The sequence below is a fragment of the Bos indicus x Bos taurus genome, chromosome 10, assembly GCF_003369695.1.
Source record: "Bos indicus x Bos taurus breed Angus x Brahman F1 hybrid chromosome 10, Bos_hybrid_MaternalHap_v2.0, whole genome shotgun sequence".
NCBI lineage: Eukaryota > Metazoa > Chordata > Mammalia > Artiodactyla > Bovidae > Bos > Bos indicus x Bos taurus.
Window position 1 is genome coordinate 43,515,878 of NC_040085.1, and position 25,353 is coordinate 43,541,230.

Below are 25,353 nucleotides of genomic sequence, written 5' to 3' on the forward strand. Positions count from 1 at the left end.
TATGTCAGCGAATATACCCTCAGATGTTCTGGTTCAGAAGATCTTAGGTGTATTTTTTAAAAGTTCCACTGGTGATTCTGATACACATTCAGTTGGAGAACTACTGAGTCAAGTAATCTCAACTTCCTTTCATCTCTAAAGGCTGTTTGCATATTCTAACGTACTATTTGCAATAACTGCATGTGAGTCTGCTGCCACTAGGTGGTGGTAGTGTGCCACAGTCACACCAAATACCGGTATCCTGAATGTCATCATGGTGGCCCCCTGCTCAAGCCCACCGTGTTTGTAATGGCACATCTCCATGTACCTGGGCAGCCATAAAAAGTGAACTTTTCAGAAAGCCAAAGAAGTCATTTAGCTCAGCTTTTAGAAGTGAAACTCCACCATTGTATATTTAACATCTGTCCCAGCTGACTCGCAGCTTCCGCGCTTTCTTCTCTACCCATACCTCCTCAGTTCCTCCCCAAAACTCCAAGCGCTGCCTTGCGCTGTCACCAGCTTCCCCACCCCTAGGACCGGGATCCCAGCCTACTCGTTTATCAGTGGGACCCTCTCCAGGTCCCACATCAATCAAGATCCGGCTTCTCCATTTATGAGCAGGCTTCTCGCTTTATGAAGGAAGATACCTACCATACGTTCTCCCTTTCTTCCTTTCTGCCCTTCTAATCCTTCTCCTCGTATATGCTCATTCGCTTTAAATACTTCATCAGTTTAACTGCCCAAATCCTCTGAGAAACCCCAAGAATATACTGAAATGAAGAGTTCTTATTTTTTTGTTTATTGGCCGTGCCTTGTGACACGTGGCATTCTTGTTCCCTGATCAAGGATTGAACCCATGTGCCCTGCATTGAAAGTTCAGAATCTTAACCACTGTACCACCAGGGAAATCCCTGTAGGGTTGTGGAGTTTTGTTGTTGTTGTTTTAAGGGGAGACAAGGGGCAGGAAAGGAACACCAAGCCCTCGTTCTATCTGAAAGGCAGAGTTTGGTGTGTCTGATTCACCTAGGCTTACCCTTTCCCTCCCTCCATGGCTCTCACCTTATAAACCTGCCTGACCCCTCCCCTTTGGTATTTGATAGCTAGCCTTGTGGGCTGTCAACTTAGTCCAAAAGAAAGGTTTTTTCCTGTGGTTCTTAGTGCTGCCACTCCCTGAACTTTCCACAGGCACTTGCTCAAATGACTCAGTGAGAAGTAAATGGGATTGTAAAGAGTAAGGTGTGTCTATTTGCACGTTTGCTTTCCCCAAGCCCTTCGGAGCTGAGACAGCTAAAGAAGTGGAGTCCTTTTTCACGTATTGGTTCCGGCCTCAGCACCATTGCTTCAAGAGCATGTGGAAAGCCTCATGGATTTGTCTTGCAAATAGGTGGTACAATTTCTCAGACATCTTTAAAGATAGTGACTGCGCCTTGGATTCAGTTTGTTGTTGTTATTGTTTTGTTTTCTAAATGAGCCAAAGTAATCTAGAAATAACTAGGGTGAATTAAAGAGGACATAACCCTCCTGGTGATAAATGAGGGAAAAATCATGAAATTGTGAAACTGACTTTCTTGTGTGAATAACCCACATCAGGAGGTGGCTATAGAAGAGGAATTTATTAAATGCCTGGGCAGTGACAACATGGCCAGCTAAAGGGGTTAACCGGGAGGAAAACTAATTTCAGAACAGATCAGTCTTGCTCCTTGATCATGCATACCTTGTGTCTTGACACTGCTTCCTTTAATGGTCACCTTCTGTAAGAACCCCCAAGTGGGAATCCTTTTTGACACACAAAAGAAGCAGAAGAACAACAAAAGGGATAAAAGTGTGAGTTCTGGAATTAAACCACCTGAATTCAGATCCTGACTTTATCCCACGCTGGGGGGGGGGGGGGGGGGGGGGCGGGGGGGAGGGGGGAGAGTGGGGAGGGGTTTGGGTTCTGAGCTAGTGCCTCTCTAAGCCTCAGGTTCTTTGACCTAAAAACCAGGAAAATGATAGTGCCTGCCTCAGGCTGCCCTTGTCAAAATTAAAGCCTCTTACACAGAATGAAGTAAGTCAGGAAGAGAAAAACAAATGTTATATATTAATCATATATATGGAACCTAAAAAATGGTACTGATGAGCCTACTTGCAGGGCGGGAATGGAGACCCAGACGTGGAGAACGGACTTGGACACGGCGGGGGAAGGAGTAGGGGCACGGACTGAGAGAGCAGCGCTGACATGTGCACACTCCCATCTGTGAAACAGCTAGCTGGTGGGAAGCTGCTGCAGAACACGGGGAGCCCAGCCCGGCACTCTGTGATGACCTGGAGGGGTGGGATGGCAGGGCGAGGGAGGCTTCAGAGGGAGGGGACGCATGTATACTGGCCCATAGGCTGATATAGGCTGATTCGTGTTGTTGTACAGCAGAAACCAACACAACGTTATAAAGCAATTATCCTCCAATAATTTAAAAAAATTAAGTGATGGAATCCATATAAAGCACAGGGTGACGAGCAAATAATCAGCACGCTTTAATGCTACCTGGGATTGGTGTTAATCAGATACGGTAAGACAACTAAGACACAAACATGACCGCCACGAAGGGAGAGAAATTGGTTATAACATAGGTCCCTAGAAATTGGAGAAGGCAATGGCACCCCACTCCAGTACTCTTGCCTGGAAAACCCCATGGACGGAGGAGCCTGGTAGGCTGCAGTCCATGGGGTTGCGAAGAGTCCGACACAACTGAGCGACTTCACTTTCACTTCTCACTTTCATGCATTGGAGAAGGACATGGCAACCCACTCCAGTGTTCTTGCCTGGAGAATCCCAGGGACGGGGGAGCCTGGTGGGCTGCCGTCTCTAGGGTCGCACAGAGTCGGACACGACTGAAGTGACTTAGCAGCAGCAGAAATAGGAGGCATAGCATGCCACACAGGGGACCACAGTGAGAAGCCGTGTCAGTCAGAGGCAGAGAGAGGGCGAGGAAAACCTGGGAGGCGGTGACCGGTCTAGTCTCCGGATTGGTTGGTTGTATGCTCCCAGGCAAGTTGTTTGCTATTTCTAGAAGCTAGGTAGCCCTGGGAAGTGTAATCGGCTCTGAGTTAGCAAGACCTCAAGATGTGAAAGCATTGAAAATACAGTATAAATAGATATGATTAGAAGACTTCCGTGGCAGACCAGTGGTTAAGACTCCACCTTCCAATGCAAGGAATGTGAGTTCAATCCGCTAAGACCCCACATGCCTCATGGCCAAAAAAACAGAACACGAACAACAGAAGCAATATTGTAACAAATGCAGTAAAGACTTTACAAATGGTCCACATTAAAAAATATATTTAAAATAATGCATTCATTAAGATCTCTCCTTCCATCATATCTTCACCAGTATCATTATCATTATTCCCTCTCACGGTTCCCTTTTAGCAGAGCAAACTGGTGGTTGTATATGGCTTCTGTGCTAACATTTTGGAACTTGATTAGTGGTGGTTTGATGTTCACTTAAGTTTAATGTGTAAAACCTAAAGAGTAACCTTTTTTCCCCTTGATAATGACCCAAGCATTATTCAAGAGTGGTGTCTAGACATGGATTTCTTAGTTTTTAAGAAAGTGGAGACATGTAAAGGATCCTAAGAATACTAAAGGTACAAAAGAACCTGGAAAGAAAGGTGGCAGATACTGTGATTTGGTCTATAGACGAGGTCCTGGGAGATAATGGTGCAGTCTGCATATACTGGCTCCATTTAAAGAAAAAAAGAGAGATCGTGTAGACATTCTTCATATTCAGTGATTAGAGAACAAAATGGAACAGAATCCTTGTGACACAGACCCTTTTTTTCCCTTTTATCAGCAAAAGGAAACACAAACTAAACCCCTGCTTAGGTCAAACTCACATCTATATATGACTACCGAAAAAACTGTAGCTTTGACTAATGGACCTTTGTCAGCAAGTAATGTCTCTGCTTTTTAATATGCTCTCTAGGTCTGTCATAGCTTTTCTTTCAAGGAATGTCTTTTTATTTCATGGCTACAGTAACCATCCACAGTGATTTTGGAGCCCAAGACCATAAAGTTTCTCACTGTTTCCATTGTTTCCCCATCTATTTGCCATGAAGTGATGAGACCAGATGCCATGATCTTTGTTTTTTGAATATTGAGTTTTAAGCCAGCTTTCTCACTCTCCTCTTTTACCTTCATCAAGGGGTTCTTTAGTTCCTCTTCACTTTCTGCCATTAGGCTGGTATCATCTGCGTATTTGAGGTTATTGATATTTCTCCCAACAATCTTGATTCCAGCTTGTGCTTTATCCAGCCTGGCATTTTACATGATGTACTCTGCATATAAGTTAAATAAGCAGGGTGATGATATACAGGACGTACTCCTTTCCCAATTTGGAACCAGTATGTTGTTCCATGTCCAGTTCTAACTATTGCTTCTTGACAAGGATACAGGTTTTGTAGGAGGCAGGTAAGGTTGTCTGATATTCCCAGTTCTTGAAGGATTTTCCAGTTTGTTGTGATCTACACAGTGAAAGGCTTTAACATAGTCAATGAAGCAGAAGTAGATGTTTTTTTCTGGAATTCTCTTGATTTTTCTCTGACCCAGCAGATGTTGGCAATTTGATCTCTGGTTCCTCTGTCATTTGTAAAACCAACTTGCACATCTGGAAGTTCTCAGTTCACATTCTGTTGAAGCCTAACTTGGAGTATTTTGAGCATTACTTTGCTAGCATGTGAGATGCGTACAGTTATGTGGTAGTTTGAACATTCTTTGAGATTGGAGTGAAAACTGACCTTTTCCAGTCCTGTGGCCTCTGCTGAGTTTTCCAAATTTGCTGGCATGTTGAGTGCAGCACTTTCACAGCATCATCTTTTAGGATTTGAAATAGCTCAGCTGGAATTCCATCACCTCCACTAGCTTTGTTTGTAGTGATGCTTCCTCAGATCCACTTGACTTCGCACTCCAAAATGTCTGTCTGTAGGTGAGTGGTCACACCATCACGGTTATCCAGGTCATTAATATCTTTTTTGTATAGATGTTCTGTGTATTCTTGCCACCTCTTCTTAATATCTTCTGCTTCTGTTAGGTCCATACCGTTTCTGTCCTTTATTGTGCCCATCTTTGCATGAAATGTTCCCTTGGTATCTCTCATTTTTGAAGAGATCTCTAGTCTTTCCCATTCTATTGTTTTCCTCTTATCTTTGCATCGTGCATTTAGGAAGGCTTTCTTATCTCTCCTTGCTGTTCTTTGGAACTCTGCATTCAGATGGTTATGTCTTTCCTTTTCTCCTTTGCCTTTCACTTCTTTTCTCAGCTGTTTGTAAGCCCTCCTCAGACAACCATTTTGCCTTTTTGCATTTCTTTTTCTTGGGGATGGTTTTGATCACTGCCTGCTGTACAATGTTGTGAACCTCTGTACATAGTTCTTCAAGCTCTCTATCAGGTCTAATCCCTTGAATCTGTTTGTCACTTCCACTTCCATAAAGAAGGCTGAGCGCCGAAGAATTGATGCTTTTGAACTGTGGTGTTGGAGAAGACTCTTGAGAGTCCCCTGGACTGCAAGGAGATGAAACCAATCAATCCTGAATATTCATTGGAAGGACTGATCCTGAAACTGAAACTCCCATACTTTGGCCATCTGATGCAAAGAGCCAACTCATTGCAAAGACTCTGATGCTGAGAAAGATTGAAGGCAGGAGGAGAAGGGGACGACAGAGGACGAGATGGTTAGATGGCAATACCTACTCAATCACCTGAGTTTGAGCAAGCTCTGGGAGATGGTGAAGGGCAGGGAAGCCTGGTGTGCTGCAGTCCGTGGGGTCACAAAGGGTCGGACGTGACTGAGCAACTGATCAAACAAACAAGCCCCTGCAGTGACAGCAAACATGGAGTGGTATAGTCTCAAGAAAGAACGAAATGCCTTTCAGCCTTGGCAGAGATTATATGTCCCTGACTCGACCGAATACATAGACAGGTGACCTCTTGGTATCTCTTTTTAAGGATCGTCTGCCTCTGTTACCATTTATATTTTCTTGAAGTCTATTAAGTGCCAAAGAAAGTTTTACTTCTCACTTTCTTGTCACAGAGAAAAGAAACACATTAAGGAAAAAAAAGAAAAACAGCTTTAGATATTTTGAGAAAAGAGGGATTGCCTCACAGTAGAGATCAGACTTGATATCAGGAAAATTTGAAGTATAGTAGAGAGACAGATTGAGATCCTGGGCCCCTAACCTTGCCCACGTTGGTTAGTGAATAGCTTGGTAGACATCAGAGAGTTGGTAAAAGGTCAGTGCCTGCCCCTCCCATCCTAGGTTGGTCTCCAAAAGGAAAAAACTGGAAACCGAGGTTATATCCATCAGAACCATGACTTAATCCACAGAGTCCCCAGCTGTCAGGGAAAAAAGCAGATGTAGTGAATAGTTCTTCTTGTGTAGCTCAAATACCTTTCCACTCACATAGTATAGAAAAATCAAAAAGCACAGATAAACAAACCAAAAAAAAAAAAAAGATCAGCATTTGTTTTCATTTGAGGGCATAATTTTCCAAAGGTTTCTTCTGTGTTAAATATATGGATTTTCCCTCCAAAATTGGATTATATTGTGTTTAGTTCTTTAGCTGTTTTTTTGTTATTAAGTAGTACATTTCTATCACCACCGTATGTCAATAACTGTACTTCTGAAATACCATTTTTAGTGGTTGCTGAATATACAGATATCCAACATGACTCTTCCAGTTCACTACTGTTGGACATTTAGCATGTTTATAAATGTGTCTTACCTTACAGATAGTGCTGTGATGAACATCCAAGTAGGTAAATCCTTGTACCTTTCTTATCATGCCTTTAAAATATATTCCTTAAAGAATAATTTCTAGTTCAGTGGATAGGCATGTTTTTAAAGGATTTTAGTATAACTGCCAAGTTGGCCTCCAGAAAAATCTTCTGGTGAGAGAGTACTCTTATCAGTTTGCCCAGCACTCTGTCATTCTATCCGTTCTTCAGGGTTTTACCTTACCCTTTGGTACTGGTGTCCCCTTGGTCATGGTCAACTATCGTTGCCATTAAAGATTTAAAGATGATAATGGACTTTTGTAACCTTCATGGTTCTGCTTCATAGAAATGGCTCTGGTTACCTTTTTTTTTTTTTCCGGAATACATTCCTAGTTTTCAAAACCAATGAGAGATAAGTCAACTATCAAGCAATAACCAGAAACAAACCCCACATATATTTGTAAAATAAGGAATGTGCTTGTATAAATAACAAGTTTCTATTATATAGCCCAGGAAACTATATTCAATACCTTGTAATAACCTATGATGGAAAAGAATCTGAAAAAGAGTATATATAATTGAGTTACTTTGCTGTACACCAGAAGCTAATGCAACATTGTAAATCAACCTTACTTTAGCTTTTTAAAATGTGCTTCTAAATAACATATGGATTAAAAAAGAGATCTATTGAAAACTAGAACGTGTTTCATATTGAATAATCATGAAAATACTATATACCAAAACTCATGGGTTGCTACCAAAATGTAACTAAAAGGAACACTGACAGCTTTAAGAAAAGACTAAGCAATGAACATTAATGAGCTAGAAAGAATCTAGCTCAAGGAGTTAGCAAAAATGAATGAATCAATAAATAAATGAGTAAATGAATGGAATCCTTGAGGTCAGTACTCCTTATGCATCTTATTACACCTTCTTATTTACAAAACAGTGCTTAACAAATAACGTGGGACTTGATGAACATCAGCTCAGATTTGTTCAATCTGAAAGTCCGTGATTCTGAAAAGATGGTTTTTCCAAACTCTCAAGGGTAGAGTATTCCCAGTCTGATTGATCTGCCAAGGTAATCCACCCACGTGTCATTTAACTTCTTGGAGCAGTAGATTCTGACTTGGGGAATGAAAGATACCTAAAGAGTGGTGGATTTATTTGGTCTAGTTGAGACTGCCACAGTGTCCGCTTAGGTTAGCACTTTCTCGTCTCTGGGCATACGGAGAAGCATTCTGTTTATTCTACTAAAAATGTGTTGGAGGTGAAGGTTAAAGATGAGTGCCTTTGTGCCACTGTTATTAAGCATATAGCTTTCAATCATTAGAAGCCAAGAACAGGGCCTGGTTCTCTTCCTTCTACATAAGCAAATGTCTATTGCAATTAAAGAAAGTTTTGCATGTGTAAGGGACAGAGGATTGGGCTCTGGGGACCCATTTTACTCAAGGAAAAAGAAGTGACTTTAATTTCATTAATGGTTTCCAGGATGATTGTGCTACAACTTTAATTCTCCATTAAATATTCATGCCGACGGGCGCTTCCTTTCCTGCCTTTAGTATCATTCAGCTCAAGCTGACACTAACCTGTTTTCTATTTCATAACTGAATCACAGGGCTTTTTCAGGAGAAGTCAGCAAAGCAATGCCACCTACTCCTGTCCTCGTCAAAAGAACTGTTTGATTGATCGAACCAGTAGAAACCGCTGCCAGCACTGTCGATTACAGAAATGCCTTGCCGTGGGGATGTCTCGAGATGGTGAGCTCTCGCAGCCTATGTTGCATAATAGCACAGGGTTGTGAAAGTACCTTCTGAAGCCTGGACCCAAGTCTGCCAGAATATGTCCCCTCTGTCCCTCACCACCCCCTCCAGTCTTCCCTCCTCTGGCATCCCTGTGGGTATCACAGCAGTTACTTTCTCGTCCATAAACCATCCAGTCAGCTCACTGGCTGATGCAGGGCAGGATGGGGGGCATGGAGAAGAAATGTCTATGTGGTCAGAACACCTTCAGATTTTTGATGTTTAAGTCATTGCAGGTGGATGAATTGATGGGAGGTAAGGTGTCACCTGAGGGTCTGAAAAAGGATACCTTCTAGAAGCATTTTTTTTTTTTTCTCATAGAAAACACAAGGCAGAGCTAATTGTTATGTGCTTTATACTAGTCAGCTTATTGGCAGTTGGGACGCATTAGCTGTTATTGCTAACTGGATCCAAAGTCAAATATTTGTACATCCAGTATGTGTGGAAATAGTGCAAAGCAGGCCTCAATGACAAATGTTCTTTTCATTAAAACAAGCTATTTTAACAGTTGCAAAACAGTTTAGGATCTTCCTGGAAAATTGTCTTCAGTGCACTAAATAATCAACACCAGATTTCAAGACTATTCTTATATAAGAAAATTGGGCTGATAGCACAGTAGATACAGTTTAAGGACTTTTCTGAATATACTGGCTGGTTGGCTACCGTGAGAGATCCCTCTGAAGGAAACATCACTTCCAGTGGAGTTTCAGACCCTGGAAAAATAAGGGTCTGAAAAACCTTTCAGGCTGCTAGACAGGTGTTCTGAGTGTCTGCTTTCCCTAGAATCAGAAGTTCTCGGGCCTGTGGACCTACCCAGGCACAAGTTGTACACAGGATTGCCTCTTAGAATTTGTAGAAGCAAAGGGAAGTTTTGTGGATCAGAAGATGCAAGTCATAAAACTTACACCATATCCTCTGAAATTCCTGTGATATGCAACTCTACAGATTTCAACTTCCAGTGGCCCTGAACTCACACAACTAGGTTTATCTCTTATGAGTCTGTAAGTTAAAAAATAACAGATGGGTGTGCATTTTCTCAAAACCTAATCCAGGGAATTCCCTGGTGGTCCAGTGGTAAGGACTTCATGCTTCCACTACAAGGGCCATGGGTTTGATCCCTGGTCAGGGAACTCAGATCCCACAAGCTGTGTGCTGTGGCCAAAAAACAAAAAACAAAAACCTGATCCATTTATTTCACTTAGGGGATAGTGTGATTACTGTTTTTAACATTAAGAAAAGAGAACACAATTCAGAGTCATGGCAGAACCAGTTTCCCCCTATTAATTAGAGGTATTAATCCCTTTGGGGATTCTAGACTATTCTTTTCAAAAAGAATTAAGTACCTTCAGTATGCCTTGTGAAGATTTTGTATATAAGTGACAGCTCATGTTATTGTGGGCTTGGAGTGAATTTGGGGGCTTATACAATTTTAGACAGGGCCTCCCTGGTGGCTTAGCAGCAAAGCATCCACCTGCCAATGCAGGAGACGTGATTCAACCCCTGGTTCCAGAGGATCCCTTGGAGGAGGAAATGGCAACCCACTCCAGTATTCTTGCCTGGGAAATCTCATGTACAGAGGAGGCTGGCAGGCTATAGTCCACGGGGTCGCAAAAGAGTCGGACGTGACTTAGCGACTAAACGACGACAGTTTTAGGCCTGAAATTCATAGCCCACATCAGCCTGACTGCTATCTAACAAGTCCCACCCAATTTGTCACCTGAGCCATGGATACTGGAAGTTGCCCAGAATCCTGCTCACTTGTTTCCTCTAGGCAAAAGGAAACCACATCCTCCTTAGCAGGAAAAGGATCCCACAAGTTGGGCTGGGCACCGATTCCCAACTTCACTTCCATCTACCCTGCCTCTTGCCCCAAGACTCACAGAATTTTGTTGATGGTCAAATGTGTGAATTCATCTACCCAGTCGGGTGTAAATTTAACCATAATCAGGAGATCTTAGTCCCTCCGCCAGAGGCTTTATCTATACCTACTTAGGCTGAGAAATAAATGGGTTAGTGGGGGAGTTCAGACCAGGAAATCACAGGGTTTTTTTTTTTCTCAGTTATCTCGATGTTTCAAGAGAAATCATTTGAAATGCTAAGTGAACTGGAAAGTTACTCCAGTCACTGTTCCACTTTAAACGTGGGGACACATGGCACAGAGAAGGGCTGCGAACACAAATTCTCCTGGCAGGGATCTTCCCCAGAGCTGCAGTTGCTGCTGCTGCTAAGTCGCTCAGTCGTGTCTGACTCTGTGCGACCCCATAGACGGCAGCCCACCAGGCTCCCCTGTCCCTGGGATTCTCCAGGCAAGAACACTGGAGTGGGTTGCCATTTCCTTCTCCAATGCATGAAAGTAAAAAGTGAAAGGGAAGTCGCTCAGTCGTGTCCGACTCTTAGCAACCCCATGGACTGCAGCGTACCAGGCCCCTCTGTCCATGCCTACCACTTCCAAAATCCTAATATTCTTTTTCACTTGAGGCTCAATGAGAATAGCAGAACGTATCCTTTTAAGATGGGTCCAAGGGTTTCAAAGGGGCCACATGACCCAGGAGCAGGCGAGGGGTACACTCAGAGGTGTAACCCAGGGAATTGCAAATGCTTCATGTAGTCTGTTGAGCTTGCTCCGGGAAGCCCCAGGTTTGGCTATTTGATCAGAAAGAAACTCATCTAAGTGTACGGATTAGTGAAATGAACGCATGTGGAGATTTGACTGCTTGTGCCCTGATGTAGACCGGTGAGTTTGTGCATCCCTGTGCTCGAGTCTGAACACTAAGAAAAGAAGTGTCTAGACCAACTGCCTGGGTCGAGAGGGAACAAACCCATCAAACCGCAGTCCAGTAGCTCCCACTGAGCATAGGGTTATGTGACAGCATGAAAACCAAGCTGATCATTGCTCTAGGTCTCTTCTACCAGCCCTGGGTCTGTTTCTGAAACTTAGCTCCTCCAGGATGTATCTTTGCTGTCAGGGATGTGGAGCAAGCCTACGTGAGGTAGGACCGTTTTCACCTCTGGATCATGTCCTTATTTGGTGGTTATGTGGTTTTTGATTAAAATTATCTGCAACTTCAAAGGAAGTCCTAAAGCATACCAGAGAGGATCATGGAGAAAAACATATTGTATATGGTGTGGCTTGGCTTTTTTCTTCCAGCTGTAAAATTTGGCCGCATGTCGAAAAAGCAGAGAGACAGCTTGTATGCAGAAGTACAGAAGCACCGGATGCAGCAGCAGCAGCGAGACCACCAACAGCAGCCTGGAGAGGCCGAGCCGCTGACTCCCACCTATAACATCTCGGCCAACGGGCTCACGGAGCTTCACGATGACCTCAGCAACTACATCGACGGGCACACCCCCGAGGGCAGCAAGGCAGACTCTGCCGTCAGCAGCTTCTACCTGGACATACAGCCTTCCCCGGACCAGTCAGGTCTTGATATCAATGGAATCAAACCAGAACCCATATGTGACTACACACCAGCATCAGGCTTCTTCCCCTACTGCTCTTTCACCAATGGAGAGACTTCCCCAACTGTGTCCATGGCAGAACTAGGTAATGGCTTCTGTGTTTCCATTGGGATGTACTACTGATGCCTTTGAAGGAAATGGGATATGTCTGACTTTCCTCTAAGTTATGATATTAAAATGATGCGTCTAGGGACTTCCCTGGTTGTCCAGTGGTTAAGACTGCGCTTCCAATGCTTGGTCAGGGAACTAAGATCCCACATGCCCCACAGAAAAAAAAAAACAAAACATGCATTTAGAAGGGCAATTCTGGAGAAGGCGATGGCACCCCCCTCCAGTACTCTTGCCTGGAAAATCCCATGGATGGAGGAGCCTGGTAGGCTGCAGTCCATAGGGTCGCTGAGGGTCGGACAGAACTGAGCGACTTCACTTTCACTTTTCCCTTTCATGCATTGGAGAAGGAAATGGCAACCCACTCCAGTGTTCTTGCCTGGAGAATCCCAGGGACGGGGGAGCCTGGTGGGCTGCCGTCTATGGGGTCGCACAGAATCAGACATGACTGAAGCAACTTAGCAGCAGCAGCAGCAGAAGGGCAAGTCACCTTTACCATTGGGAAAGTGAAAGTGATAGTTGCTCAGTCATGTCCAACTCTTTGTGACCGCATGAACCATAGCCCTCCAGGCTCCTTTGCCCGTGGAAGTACCCAGGTAAGAACACTGGAGTGGGTAGCCATTCCCTTCCCCAGGGGATCTTCCTAACCCAGGGATCAAACCCAGGTCTTCTGCATTGCAGGAGGATTCTGTACCGTCTGAGCCAGCAGGGTAGTCTCCCTTGGAAGCACTTCATAATTCTACCTTTCCCCTTGCTTTTCTCTATCCACTGTCTCCCGTCACATGTCCAAGAAACTGACCGACCTCTCAGCTTCAGAGCTGAGACAACATGAACTTAAAGCAGTCTTAAATTCCAGAGAAAACTATAAGCTCAGGGAATGGCCCCACCAACTCCTTTGCTTTCATTATATTCTAAGTATTGATTTATACTGGAAGTTATAAAAATGGCAACCCACCAACTTAACCTGGCCCATAGACATGGTTTTTTAACCAGTGCAGAGCTTTTCAATTTTTGAATTAGTTGCTAAAAATTTAAACCTGGAGGATTCCATCTGAAAGTTCAGATTTTCAGTTTCTTGTGGGAGGGGAGAAAAATGATCTGATTACACTGGGTCAGTATTTGTAAATGTCAACAACCAACTGGTACCAGTCAAGGCCTCCCACCTTTCCATGGGTCCATCCCACTCGGCATTTATATCACTTCCCAGTCCCTGTATGCATCTCACCTTTGCAACTGTGATGTAGTCTATAAACAGTAAAGGGAAATTGGCTTCTTTACTTTCCAAAATTTTGGTGATGGATGTTAATGACAAAACTGATGTATTCCATAGAAGACTCACCATGCAAAAAAAAAAAACTGTCATTTCCTCATTCCTGTGACATTGGTGCTTCTTGGGAGATGTGACCTAGAAATGTTAGCACAGACAATAGAAAGCTTTTCATTTCAAGGGAGTCGTGTTATAACATCCTCTGTTATATTTAATCGATTTTTAAGTACAGCACTATTATTAGAGAAACTTTGATAAGGACCTTTGCTGTTTGCGAAATTGATCTGTTTCACCCCATGGTTCCTCATACAAGGTTATAATCCTCTGGGATATTTCAATTAGTTGCTGTGGGGGTGACTAAGTGAAGACCAGGAGAGAAGGAAGACTGAACATGGAAAAGAACCAGCAGGTTCTGACTTGAGCACAGATGTCCTTGGTTCACAGAAATAACGGTTGTGTTCTTTAGATGGTTTCCTCTACCTCTGTACCCCACAAAACAGTTTTTAAGTGAAATTTATATTTCCAGTAAAATCTTTCTCCAAATATAACAAATTGAATGTTCTTTACGGTTTTTACACAAGCACCTTTTTATGGGTCTAAATTTAAATCCTCAAGAGCAGGGACATTTTAAGCCTGGTCTTTAACCACTGCACAGCATTAAAGGTGTAGCACAGCTCTTTTGATTAACAGAGAAACCTCTGAACTAGAAGCCAAGCTGAGCAGAGGTAGGTTTGATTTTTTTTTTTTTTTCTTGAACTAGAACAAAAACCTTCCGTTTTTGTCATGAGATCTTGGTTGGCTGAACCTTAAGCAGAGCTGTAATGAAAGTAAAATTTTCAGAAATGAATAAGGATTTGATTGAAAGCTGACATGATATCATGAAAGATGACCTGACTCACTTTAGGTGTGCTTCCACTTGATGAGAAATACGAGTGAATCTCTCCTGTTTGCTTGTCGGATGTTCAACCCGGAGGTAACCCACACGGCTTGGCCTGTGTGTGGCTCCTGAACGTGGCACTTGGGCTGAAAGTGCACTCAGCCTCCCCAGCCCCTCTTCCCTGACCAAGCTCTTTCCTCTTCCATAGCTGTCACCTCCAGTGAGCCTGGGAGCCCTGTGCTTTCCTCCATTCTCCACTTTCTCCTAAACTAGGGATTGTTCACATGTATTGTGGCATTTCCCACAATGAATAAAATTAAGTCATCATCAGGATTTTCTGCAAACCCAAAACTAAACAAGAATTTAACTGGAAAAAGGATGTAATGGGGTTCTGATTTTCTGTCCCATTTACATGTGTAAAATTGTTTGAGGGGTTAAGAGTGGCTTAAAAGTGGTCAAAGACTTTGCTAATGCTCTCCAAAATAAAGCTCTCCAAAAATTCCCTGACATTTCCTTTAGGGTTTAAGTCCCTGCTCTTTCTTTAACTAAAAACTTCATTTTAGGCTAAATTTTGTCATTAGATTTGAAACAAATGAAACCACTTGTGCAATTGGAAAAAATTGTAAATTAACATATCCTAAGATCAATTCTTTCCGTAATAGTATCTACACTCCATTACTTTTAGTGAAATATATCTGACTTTCTGGCTGTGAAATTTTGCCCTTTATGTATTGGGTGGGCCAAAAAGTTTGTTGGGGTTTTTCTGTAACGTCTTATGGAAAAGCCCAAACAAACTTTTTGGCCCACCCAATACACTTAGTACCTGAGTTACATACTCCAGATAAACAATCTATGTTCATTTTTTTTAAAAGTTGACTCGGGAATTCACTGGCGTGCCAGCGGTTAGGACATGGTGCTTTCACTGCCGTGGGTCCTTGGTTCCATCCCTGGTTAGAGGATCTAGTTTCAAGTTTCATTTAGGTGATCCTGGCTCTGTTTTCACACAAACAGATCTGGCTAGGGAACCAAGATCCAGCAAGCCAAGTGGTGTAGTAAAAAAAAGAAAGAAAAAGAAATAAAAAATAAAACAGCTAATTGCAGTTATTACTATAATTACTAAAGCCTTCTATGAGAGACAGCTGGGCAAAGCATGAGACAAGAAGTCAGCTTATGTGAGTGATTCTAGCTTTGCTGTAGGTTGTACAACCTAGTATAAGTCACGTTATCTCTGTAAGCTGCAATCTCCCTACCCATGGAATGTAAAGATTCAGAGCATGGATTCTGGAGCTTTTGTATATGTTTGAATCACTGTCCGCTTGCCAGCTATGACACCTTGAAAGTCACTTAACCTCACTGTGGCTTGGTTTTTTCATCTGTAAAATGGGGATAATTAGTACAATTGTCATTAGTATCTTTCTCCCTAGATTTGTTGTCATAAAGACTAAGGATAAAATGTGTGTGTGTGTGTGTGTGTATGACTGTGTACGTGTATATGTATGTGTGTGTGTATATGTGCACATAGCACATAGTAAACTCTACCTCAGTGTCATCTTTCATCATCATTGTTAATGTTATTACCTACAAAGTGAGGAGGATTTGGACCAGATAATATCTAAAGTTCCATCCCACTATGAAAATCTGTGACTTAGAAGACAGGATTTTCTATCTGAAGTATCTAGACCTTGGCTCTACTGATGTACAGTCATGGTTGAGGAAGTGAACTGATTTGCTTGTCACAAAATGAGTTACCCAACTGAGCTCAGACCAGAAAAGAGGTCTCCTAACTCTTAGTTCCACGGAGAAGGCAATGGCACCCCACTCCAGTACTCTTGCCTGGAAAATCCCATGGACAGAGGAGCCTGGTAGGCTGCAGTCCATGGGGTCGCTAGGAGTTGGACATGACTGAGCACCTTCCCTTTCACTTTTCACTTTCATGCATTGGAGAAGGAAATGGCAACCCACCCCAGTGTTCTTGCCTGGAGAATCCCAGGGACGGGGGAGCATGGTGGGCTGCCGTCTATGGGGTCGCACCGAGTCGGACACGACTAACGCGACTTAGCAGCAGCAGCAGCAGTAGCAGCAACTCTTAGTTCCAAGGTATTTCACTATACCAGACTGTTTGTCTGAGAGACTGCACTAACTCCTTAGCTTTTACTCCATCTGAGCATTTTCTTCTTTGCTGAAATGGAGACTTAAAAATAGGAAAGTGTCTAAAATCTTACACTTGCCAAATCAAGTCTGAATTTCGATCAAAGGCAGCTGGTGAGAATGCAGCCACTGCCCTCTACTGGTCATGGAACATTGCGTCATTTGTTAATGCTTCTAAAAGCTGGACTCAAACAGGTAGGGGCGACAATTTTTAGGATGAAATGAAACAGGAAGATGCTTGACCATGTTAACTAGAGAAAAGGAGGATCTGGAAGATAATACCGAGAGCCTCTTCCCATTCTTCCCCTTCCAGGATTCCCCCAGCTTCCCTGTGAACCCTTCATCTACATCATTTTTCCCCCCTATTTATAAAAATTGGTTTACTGTTTACACATTTATTTTCTTGTTTATGCTTCCCCATTATTTTTGTCTTTACTCCCCACTTCTCTTCACAAGCATCACTGATTCTAAGACAAATAATTTGCTGGTTTCTCCGTCTTTCCCCTCTCAGTTTCTGTCTCTTTCCTGTATTTTTTCCTTGCATCTGTGTTTTATTGTTTATGATGTTTACTTATGTTGTTTTCATGTCTGTGTGTTGCCAAGTAGGGTTGTTGAGTTTACTGTGTTTCAGTTTCTCTAAGGAGATTCTAGTTTCAAGCTTCATTTACGTGATCCTGGCTCTGTTTTCACACAAACAAGTCTGATTCTGTTTGAGAAAGACAGTAACAAATTTCTAAATAAATAGTCTTATTAGTTCCTAAGTTTGCGCTCGGCACCATTGTTTTAAATAACTTTCTTATTCTATATTCAAGATGCAAGGAGGGGATCACTTTGGGGTATGATTTTGTATTCTTGGAATCTTATCAATTTTTCTTTAGAATACTTCTTTTTATAGCCACACCCACAGCTTGCAGGATCTTAGTTCCCCAGCTGGAGATTGAATCCACACCTGCGGCAGTGGAAGCCTGGAATCCTAACCACTGGACCACCGGGGGATTTCCTTAAAATACGTCTTTAATTGTCCTTCCCTTCCGTAACAGTTATTAGCAACGTATTTCAAGCTGTTAGTCCCTTACGTCTGGATTTCAGCAGCCTTCTAATTGGTCCTCCAGGCTCTCCATCCTTCAGTCCCCCGGTGGCAGAACTACATGTTCTGTTTCCCAGTACAGTGTTCTTTATGTGAGCTCCCCCTTGAGAATCCCACTGACTCCTCTTGTCAGTCAAGTCCATACTCTCAGTCTCCACATTCAGATCCTTCAGGATTTGGACTCTTACCTACCAATATTCCTGTTTTGAATCATCATTCTATCACATCTTCCTATCTCCTACAAATGCCATATTTGTTCTTTCAATTACCATCCCTCGAATGTGGAACTGGCCCACTGCCTCACACCACTGGCCTCTGCCTACCAAACCCTCCCCATTCTTCAGGATCCAGTCCAAATGTTCCTCTTCTGCCGAGAAGCATCGCCTAATTTTCCTCATCTCTCCCTTCCCTGATAGCACCTACTACCTTTGTTTTTCTTTCTCTTCTGATATAATTCAACCTCACACTTTATTGTCTAATGTCTTGAATTGTCCTTTCCGCATGTCTGTACATGTTCACCAGATTATAAGTTCCTTGAGAAACTTGTTTGGCTTCTATTTCTTTAATATCTCCAAAATCCTTACACTTCAGTATGAGAACAAATGTTTTATGTAACAGATGCTGTGTTATCCTCTCTATTTTGAGTGCTCAACTCATTTAATTCTCACAGAAGCTCTATGAAATAGGTACTATTTTTCTCATTTTACATATCAGGAGACTGAAGCACAGAGAGGTTAAGTAACTTACCTAAAATCACAGAACTACTAAATAGCAGAGCTGAGATTCCAACCTAGTCAATCTGGCTGCAAAGTCCAGCTCTTAACCACCACACTATATATATAACGACTGGGTAGGCTTTCAGCAATGCTTGTTCTGAATTTTGCAGGAAAAACAAATACCACACATAATTGTTGTCATACAAAATACCATTTCCCAATTTTTCAAGAGTAATCCCTCCCCATAAATGTATGTGGCAGATGTGTCTTCATAAAAATGCCAAGTAGAGATTGTGTCAGTCATTTTTCACAACTTTTCTAGGTCGATATTTGCTTACTCCCAGACACTAGTGTAAAGGCACAGAAGGTCAAGATTAGCAGGGTCTTTGAAGGCATGCCGTCTTATTGTTAGATGTTGGCTTTGCCTGTCCTTCTTCCTGCTCTAAAACACAGAATCGTTCCAGATTACTTACTTAAATATGTCAAGATAATTAAACCTGGTTCAGCCTGTTGCTTTATACTTGTTACATTTTAAATTGAATAATTGAGTAGGGAAAACACTGGTTATCCAAAGAAGAATGGCTTTTCATGTCGTGATCTCCTGTTTTTCTCCTTAGAACACCTTGCACAGAATATATCTAAATCACATCTGGAAACTTGCCAATACTTGAGAGAAGAGCTCCAGCAGATAACGTGGCAGACCTTTCTGCAGGAGGAGATTGAGAATTATCAAAACAAGGTAGACTCTGAACAGTTTTACCTAAGATTGAGGCAACGCTGGGAAATGGAAAAGATTTGAATACAAACAGACCAAAAAATGAATGTCTTTCATCAGATACCAGATTTCTATTTAATAATCTTTCTTCCAGAGCTGATTATGTTCCTGGGGCTTTGTCACCTTACTGAAATGTCACTATGCAAAATTTCAGAAATAGCACAGAGATTCTGTTGTTCTGATAACTGTACATGTTTGTCCCATCATTTATCTACAGGGGGCTAGATTAAGCTGCTTCCAAAAGCCTCAATGAGTTGGGAGTTTTCCCGATATCACAATGGGAGATTTCACGGTCTGGAAGTCGATGTAAAATAATCTTAGCCTCATGGTTTCAGAGGTTAAAAAGAAGGAGTTTAGAGAATATGTGTTTAAAAAAAAAAGATCTGGAAGCTATGATCCTAACTCCAGTCTGAATCTAGCAATATGAGACTGAGAAGTAGTGCAGCTGCTACTCATTTTTTTTCTATAAAACACACTGCTCAACAGATTACTCAAATGGGAAGGCAGGGCTGGAGAAGGGGGACACTTAATTATCCATTCTGCCCTTAGGAAAAGAAAATGCTTCAATTTCCCCTCCAAATCATGGAAATGCTGGTTTAGGAAGTGCCGTGGAGATTATTTAGGTTAATCCTCTTCATTTAACGTACAAGGAAACTAACATCCCTTAGCTTACGGCTGGAGGTTGAAAACATCAGGACTAGACCATGAGCCCTGGCTCCTGATTGAGTATTTCTCCCACCCCCTTATATTGGTGGAAACAGCCTTAAACTACGATTGGGAAAGTAAGTGAGCAGCAAGACGGACCCAGGTTAGCCTGTAACTAAACTGGAGAGTGGCTGTATAAAAAGGCATTAAGCACGACAGGTTGGGAAATAGCAGCACATCACCTTGCTTGCCTTTGAGGTAGCACCAGCAGCCACAGTTACAATGGGAAGCAGGAAAGCATTAAACAGCCACAGGGTGTGCAAAACAGGATTCAGAGCCAGAAATGCGGGGGTTTAAATCCCAGCTCCAGTACCTCCTAGCTGTGAAACCTCTTTGAGTATTTGTGTTCATTTATGGCAAATGAGAAAATGTTCTTGTGAAAGTGAAATGAGACAAGGATGTCAGAAAACACCCAGCTCATAGCAGGCGCACAGGAAATGTAACTGACTCCCCTTTCTTCTCTTCCTCAAGTAAAGTGGTATGAAATTCCCCAAGGCCAGGTTATTGCTTAAAAGGAGATTCTACTTTCCCGCTCTCGGTGGCCCAGGGTTAAAGCAGTGGCATGCGTGACTTTCCTCACATGGGCTTTCATCTTCCGCTGCCTTTATGACCATAACATCTCCCCCCTGCCCTTTGCTAACAACATGGCAAGAGAGAAATTGAAGAAGATGAGAAAGAACTTGGGAGCAATCATTGTAACCCAAGTAACTGGCCAACTGTTTATTCTTAAATCCTCTAGCTTTTGGGAATCTATTTCCAAAGAAGGATTGTACACAATAGGAAAACTTAAAACAGCTGAGTCAAAGATATGGGTAACCGTGGATGTTAATGTATTTCCTTCTTCAACAGCAGCGGGAGGTGATGTGGCAATTGTGTGCCATCAAAATTACAGAAGCTATACAGTACGTGGTGGAGTTTGCCAAACGCATTGATGGATTTATGGAACTATGTCAAAACGATCAAATTGTGCTTCTCAAAGCAGGTATGTGCTTTGCAAGTGAATTTTGAGATCTCTTCCTAACCTGCTTTCACCAGCTTATTAAAGAAATGCTTGGTAAGGAAGGTGTCGGGAACAGTTTTTCTCCAAATGATAATAGCTCAGGTTTCACTTGCAGAAACTAAGGAATTTTTTTTTTTAATGTTTGAGTTATTTGAAGGAAACATTCCCTCCATTTTGCTTCTTCTCTCTGTGAAAAGATTAATTTGAAAGACACACTGCATTCCCCAGTCCTAACCATCACTTGTGTTTTGTTTCTGTGCCCCAGGTCCTCAGGATGTTTTGATAAGTTGTTAGGAAGATGGCTGTTTATGGAATTCAGAGAGATAGCCCTGGCTTTTTGTTTGTTTGTTTTAATAACAGGACTCTATGTGTTTCTGGGCTTCCCAGGTGGCTCAGTGATAAAGAATCTGCATGTCAGTGTAGGAGACCCAGTAGTCGCTGGTTCCATTCCTGGGTCAGGAAGATCCCCTGAAGTATGAAAATGACAACCTGTTCCAGTAGTCTTGCCTGAAACATTCCATGGACAGAGGAGCCTGGAGGGCTGCAGTCCATGGGGTTGCAAAGAGTCAGACACAACTGAGCACGCACGCACACATGTGTTTCTAGCAACTCCAAGACTGTATTTTTGCAGGACACAATCTCTCTTAAGTAATACAGGCTTTAGCTTAGGCAGAAGTCTTTAATTACCCTAGTGAACTCTGCCCTTTTAAATAAAGAGATAAGTTTCCTCAGTGTGTATGCCCAGCAGTGGGATTGCTGGATCATAAGGCAGTTCTATTTCGTTTTTTAAGGAATCTCCACACTGTTCTCCATAGTGGCTGTACTAGTTTGCATTCCCACCAACAGTGTAAGAGGGTTCCCTTTTCTCCACACCCTCTCCAGCATTTATTATTTGTAGACTTTTGGATCGCAGCCATTCTGACTGGTGTGAAATGGTACCTCATAGTGGTTTTGATTTGCATTTCTCTGATAATGAGTGATGTTGAGCATCTTTTCATGTGTTTGTTAGCCATCTGTATGTCTTCTTTGGAGAAATGTCTATTTAGTTCTTTGGCCCATTTTTTGATTGGGTCATTTATTTTTCTGGAGTTGAGCTGTAGGAGTTGCTTGTATATTTTTGAGATTAGTTGTTTGTCAGTTGCTTCATTTGCTATTATTTTCTCCCATTCTGAAGGCTGTCTTTTCACCTTGCTAATAGTTTCCTTTGATGTGCAGAAGCTTTTAAGGTTAATTAGGTCCCATTTGTTTATTTTTGTTTTTATTTCCAATATTCCGGGAGGTGGGTCATAGAGGATCCTGCTGTGATGTATGTCGGAGAGTGTTTTGCCTATGTTCTCCTCTAGGAGTTTTATAGTTGCTGGTCTTACGTTTAGATCTTTAATCCATTTTGAGTTTATTTTTGTGTATGGTGTTAGAAAGTGTTCTAGTTTCATTCTTTTACAAGTGGTTGACCAGATTTCCCAGCACCACTTGTTAAAGAGATTGTCTTTAATCCATTGTATATTCTTGCCTCCTTTGTCAAAGATAAGGTGTCCATATGTGCGTGGATTTATCTCTGGGCTTTCTATTTTATTCCATTGATCTATATTTCTGTCTTTGTGCCAGTACCATACTGTCTTGATAACTGTGGCTTTGTAGTAGAGCCTGAAGTCAGGTAGGTTGATTCCTCCAGTTCCATTCTTCTTTCTCAAGATTGCTTTGACTATTCAAGGAAACCAGAAGGGAAAGAGACATGTGTACCCCAATGTTCATCGCAGCACTGTTTATAATAGCCAGGACATGGAAGCAACCTAGATGTCCATCAGCAGATGAATGGATAAGAAAGCTATGGTACATATACACAATGGAGTATTACTCAGCCCTTAAAAAGAATACATTTGAATCAGTTCTAATGAGGTGGATGAAACTGGAGCCTATTATACAGAGTGAAGTAAGCCAGAAGGAAAAACATCAATACAGTATACTAACGCATATATATGGAATTTAGAAAGATGGTAACAGTAACCCTGTGTACGAGACAGCAAAAGAGACACTGATGTATAGAACAGTCTTATGGACTCTATGGGAGAGGGAGAGGGTGGGAAGATTTGGGAAAATGGCATTGAAACATGTAAAATACCATGTATGAAACGAGATGCCAGTCCAGATTCGATGCATGATACTGGATGCTTGGGGCTAGAGCACTGGGACGACCCAGAGGGATGGTATGGGGAGGGAGGAGGGTTCAGGATGGGGAACACATGTATACCGGTGGTGGACTCATTTTGATATTTGGCAAAACTAATACAATTATGTAAAGTTTAAAAATAAAATAAAATTAAAAAAAAAAAAAGAGATAAGTAACTGAGTGCCCATGGGCTAAGCCCAGCCCTGTTGACTCAGAAGGGGGTCTCTAAGGTCAAAATCAACTCACCAAGACAGAATAACCCATTCCATTTCTGCCTTTGCTTAGGTTCTCTAGAGGTGGTATTTATCAGAATGTGCCGTGCCTTTGACTCTCAGAACAATACCGTGTACTTCGATGGGAAATATGCTAGCCCCGATGTCTTCAAATCCTTAGGTAAGAAAACCTCTGGGTGCTTGGTCTTCAGATCAGGGCTAGGGGAAAAAATTGGAGTTGGGTGATAGCTCTTAAACAAAATGGAAATCATGGGGTTTTTGGATATAAGAGTTAAAGGATGTTATATACTAATGCATACCTGTGTTAATAATACTTTCTGATTAATTACCATAGAAAATTTACACAGCTCAAATGCTTTGTGTCCATATGACATGTAAAGGTCTAGAGTTTGATTTTATCTATTTGGTTGTCAAAGAAATGTATGTTATATATTCTTCCAGTTCCCTTCCAAATTTTAAGAACGAGGTTTGCAGGGATGTTATTCAGTAAACTGGAAGATATGATTTGCTACATAAAATCAAGCAAAGACCTGAAAGTCTGCCCTTCCATACCCCTCAAATAACAATGTTAATGAGATATCAGGGAAAGAAAGTATAGTTAAGTGAAACTGTGGCATATACCTTAGAAATAAATTATTTTAGATGTCTATAAATAAAGTGAGATAAAGTCACTAAGATTGGGATAGTATCCAAAATATGTTGTTAAATGATTTCAAAAACAATTAAATGGCATATATACTTGAGAATATATATTTGAGAGGTATATATACTTGAGAATAGCCCATTGACATTTAACTATATGCACATAATATGAAAATCTGAAACAACAGACACCAAAGTTAACCAGTTTTGGGGGGTGGATTTTTATTTTATGGGACTTTCTCATTCTATGTTTTCACTTCTATAATAATTATAATGGTTTTACTACCATAAAGTGTCATTTGTTTTCATTTTTAAGCATGTTAACACTCTTGTTTGTTTCAAGGAAAACAAAAAATGAGTGAAATTAGCATCTCAGACTATAGCTGTTAGACTGTTGGTTAAGAGTGTGGGCTCTGAAGTTAGGCATCTAGCTTTGAATCTCAGGCTGTTACTTCCTACCTGTGAAATCTTGAGTACATTCCTTTTCTTCCCAAGTTTGTTTCCTCGCCTTTACAGTGGGGTAGTAACAATAATACTTTCTTCATAGGGCTGTTGTAGTATTGATAGAATGCTCAAAGAATCCTCTCAGAGCAGCACCTGACATAGTAATCACCTAATAAAAGTTTACTGCCAATGGTACTTCCCTGGCAATTCAGTCGTTAATGCTCTGTGCTTCCTCTGCAGGGGATACTGATTAAATCCATGGTCAGGGAACTAAGATCCCACGTGCCATGTGGTGTGATCAATAAAAGAATACATGTATATATCTTAAGTTACAATATTTTTTAAAGTTCCCTCTGTGAATGATGGTAGTAATGGTGATGGTAGCTAAACTGATTTTTTCTTTTAAGGTTTGAAAGTATTAAACTACAAGAAATGTTATTGGTATTCTCCCTGATCTTCAACTAGTAGATCTCTCTTCACTTTTTTCCATCTTTTTTTCCTAGGATAATATCTAAAATCCTAACCTGTCTTTAATTTTGGCAGGTTGTGAAGACTTTATTAGCTTTGTATTTGAATTTGGAAAGAGTTTATGTTCTATGCACCTGACTGAAGATGAAATTGCATTATTTTCTGCATTTGTCCTGATGTCAGCAGGTAAGATAACCAAATCTAATGGTTTTTCAATTGTCCAGGTAAAGAATTTTTACAAGTACACAACTTATAATGGCTATAGGATATTCAGGGGGATACCAAGAGAGACTGCCATCCTTGTTAAAATCTAATTTTCAGTTTTTCAGGTAACAATCCCTCTGCTACACACATTTATACATGTCCTATTTTAAGAAGACCTCATGCTATTCTGATAAACTCTTAAGAGATGAGAATTGAATAAAATCCTGTCTACAATTAACCTCTGATAACAAGAGAAACGCTGTGGTAGAGTAGGCTTGCCCTCCTTAACACCAATCTCCAAGATAACGTGGTGTTTAAAACCTTCTCCTTTTTCTTAAAGTCCATTTGGATGTCATCCACAAGTTTATCTAAATTTAATCTCTATTTTTAACCAGTACTGCCTCTTGGTGATAACTACTTTTGAAAATTTGCTATCTTCTTTTTGGACTTCTTAGTCATAAAGATTCTATCCTAAACTAACAACCTTAATTAATTTGGCATTCTCTTGACAAGTTTAGTTGCC

At 41.5% G+C, this 25,353-nt stretch overlaps 1 protein-coding gene across 3 annotated transcripts in view; it reads left to right on the forward strand.

The window, feature by feature from the left end:
• The window catches only part of RORA (RAR related orphan receptor A), an 810,701-nt gene that overhangs the window by 773,057 nt on the left and 12,291 nt on the right, over positions 1 to 25,353 (forward strand). For all 3 annotated transcript variants that reach the window (XM_027553853.1, XM_027553851.1, XM_027553854.1), the window contains 6 exons: positions 8,347 to 8,488; positions 11,679 to 12,074; positions 18,810 to 18,931; positions 20,522 to 20,654; positions 23,125 to 23,232; positions 24,702 to 24,812. In XM_027553853.1, the coding sequence (XP_027409654.1) occupies positions 8,347 to 8,488; positions 11,679 to 12,074; positions 18,810 to 18,931; positions 20,522 to 20,654; positions 23,125 to 23,232; positions 24,702 to 24,812 (1,012 nt within the window). The remainder of the gene's footprint in view (positions 1 to 8,346; positions 8,489 to 11,678; positions 12,075 to 18,809; positions 18,932 to 20,521; positions 20,655 to 23,124; positions 23,233 to 24,701; positions 24,813 to 25,353) is intronic.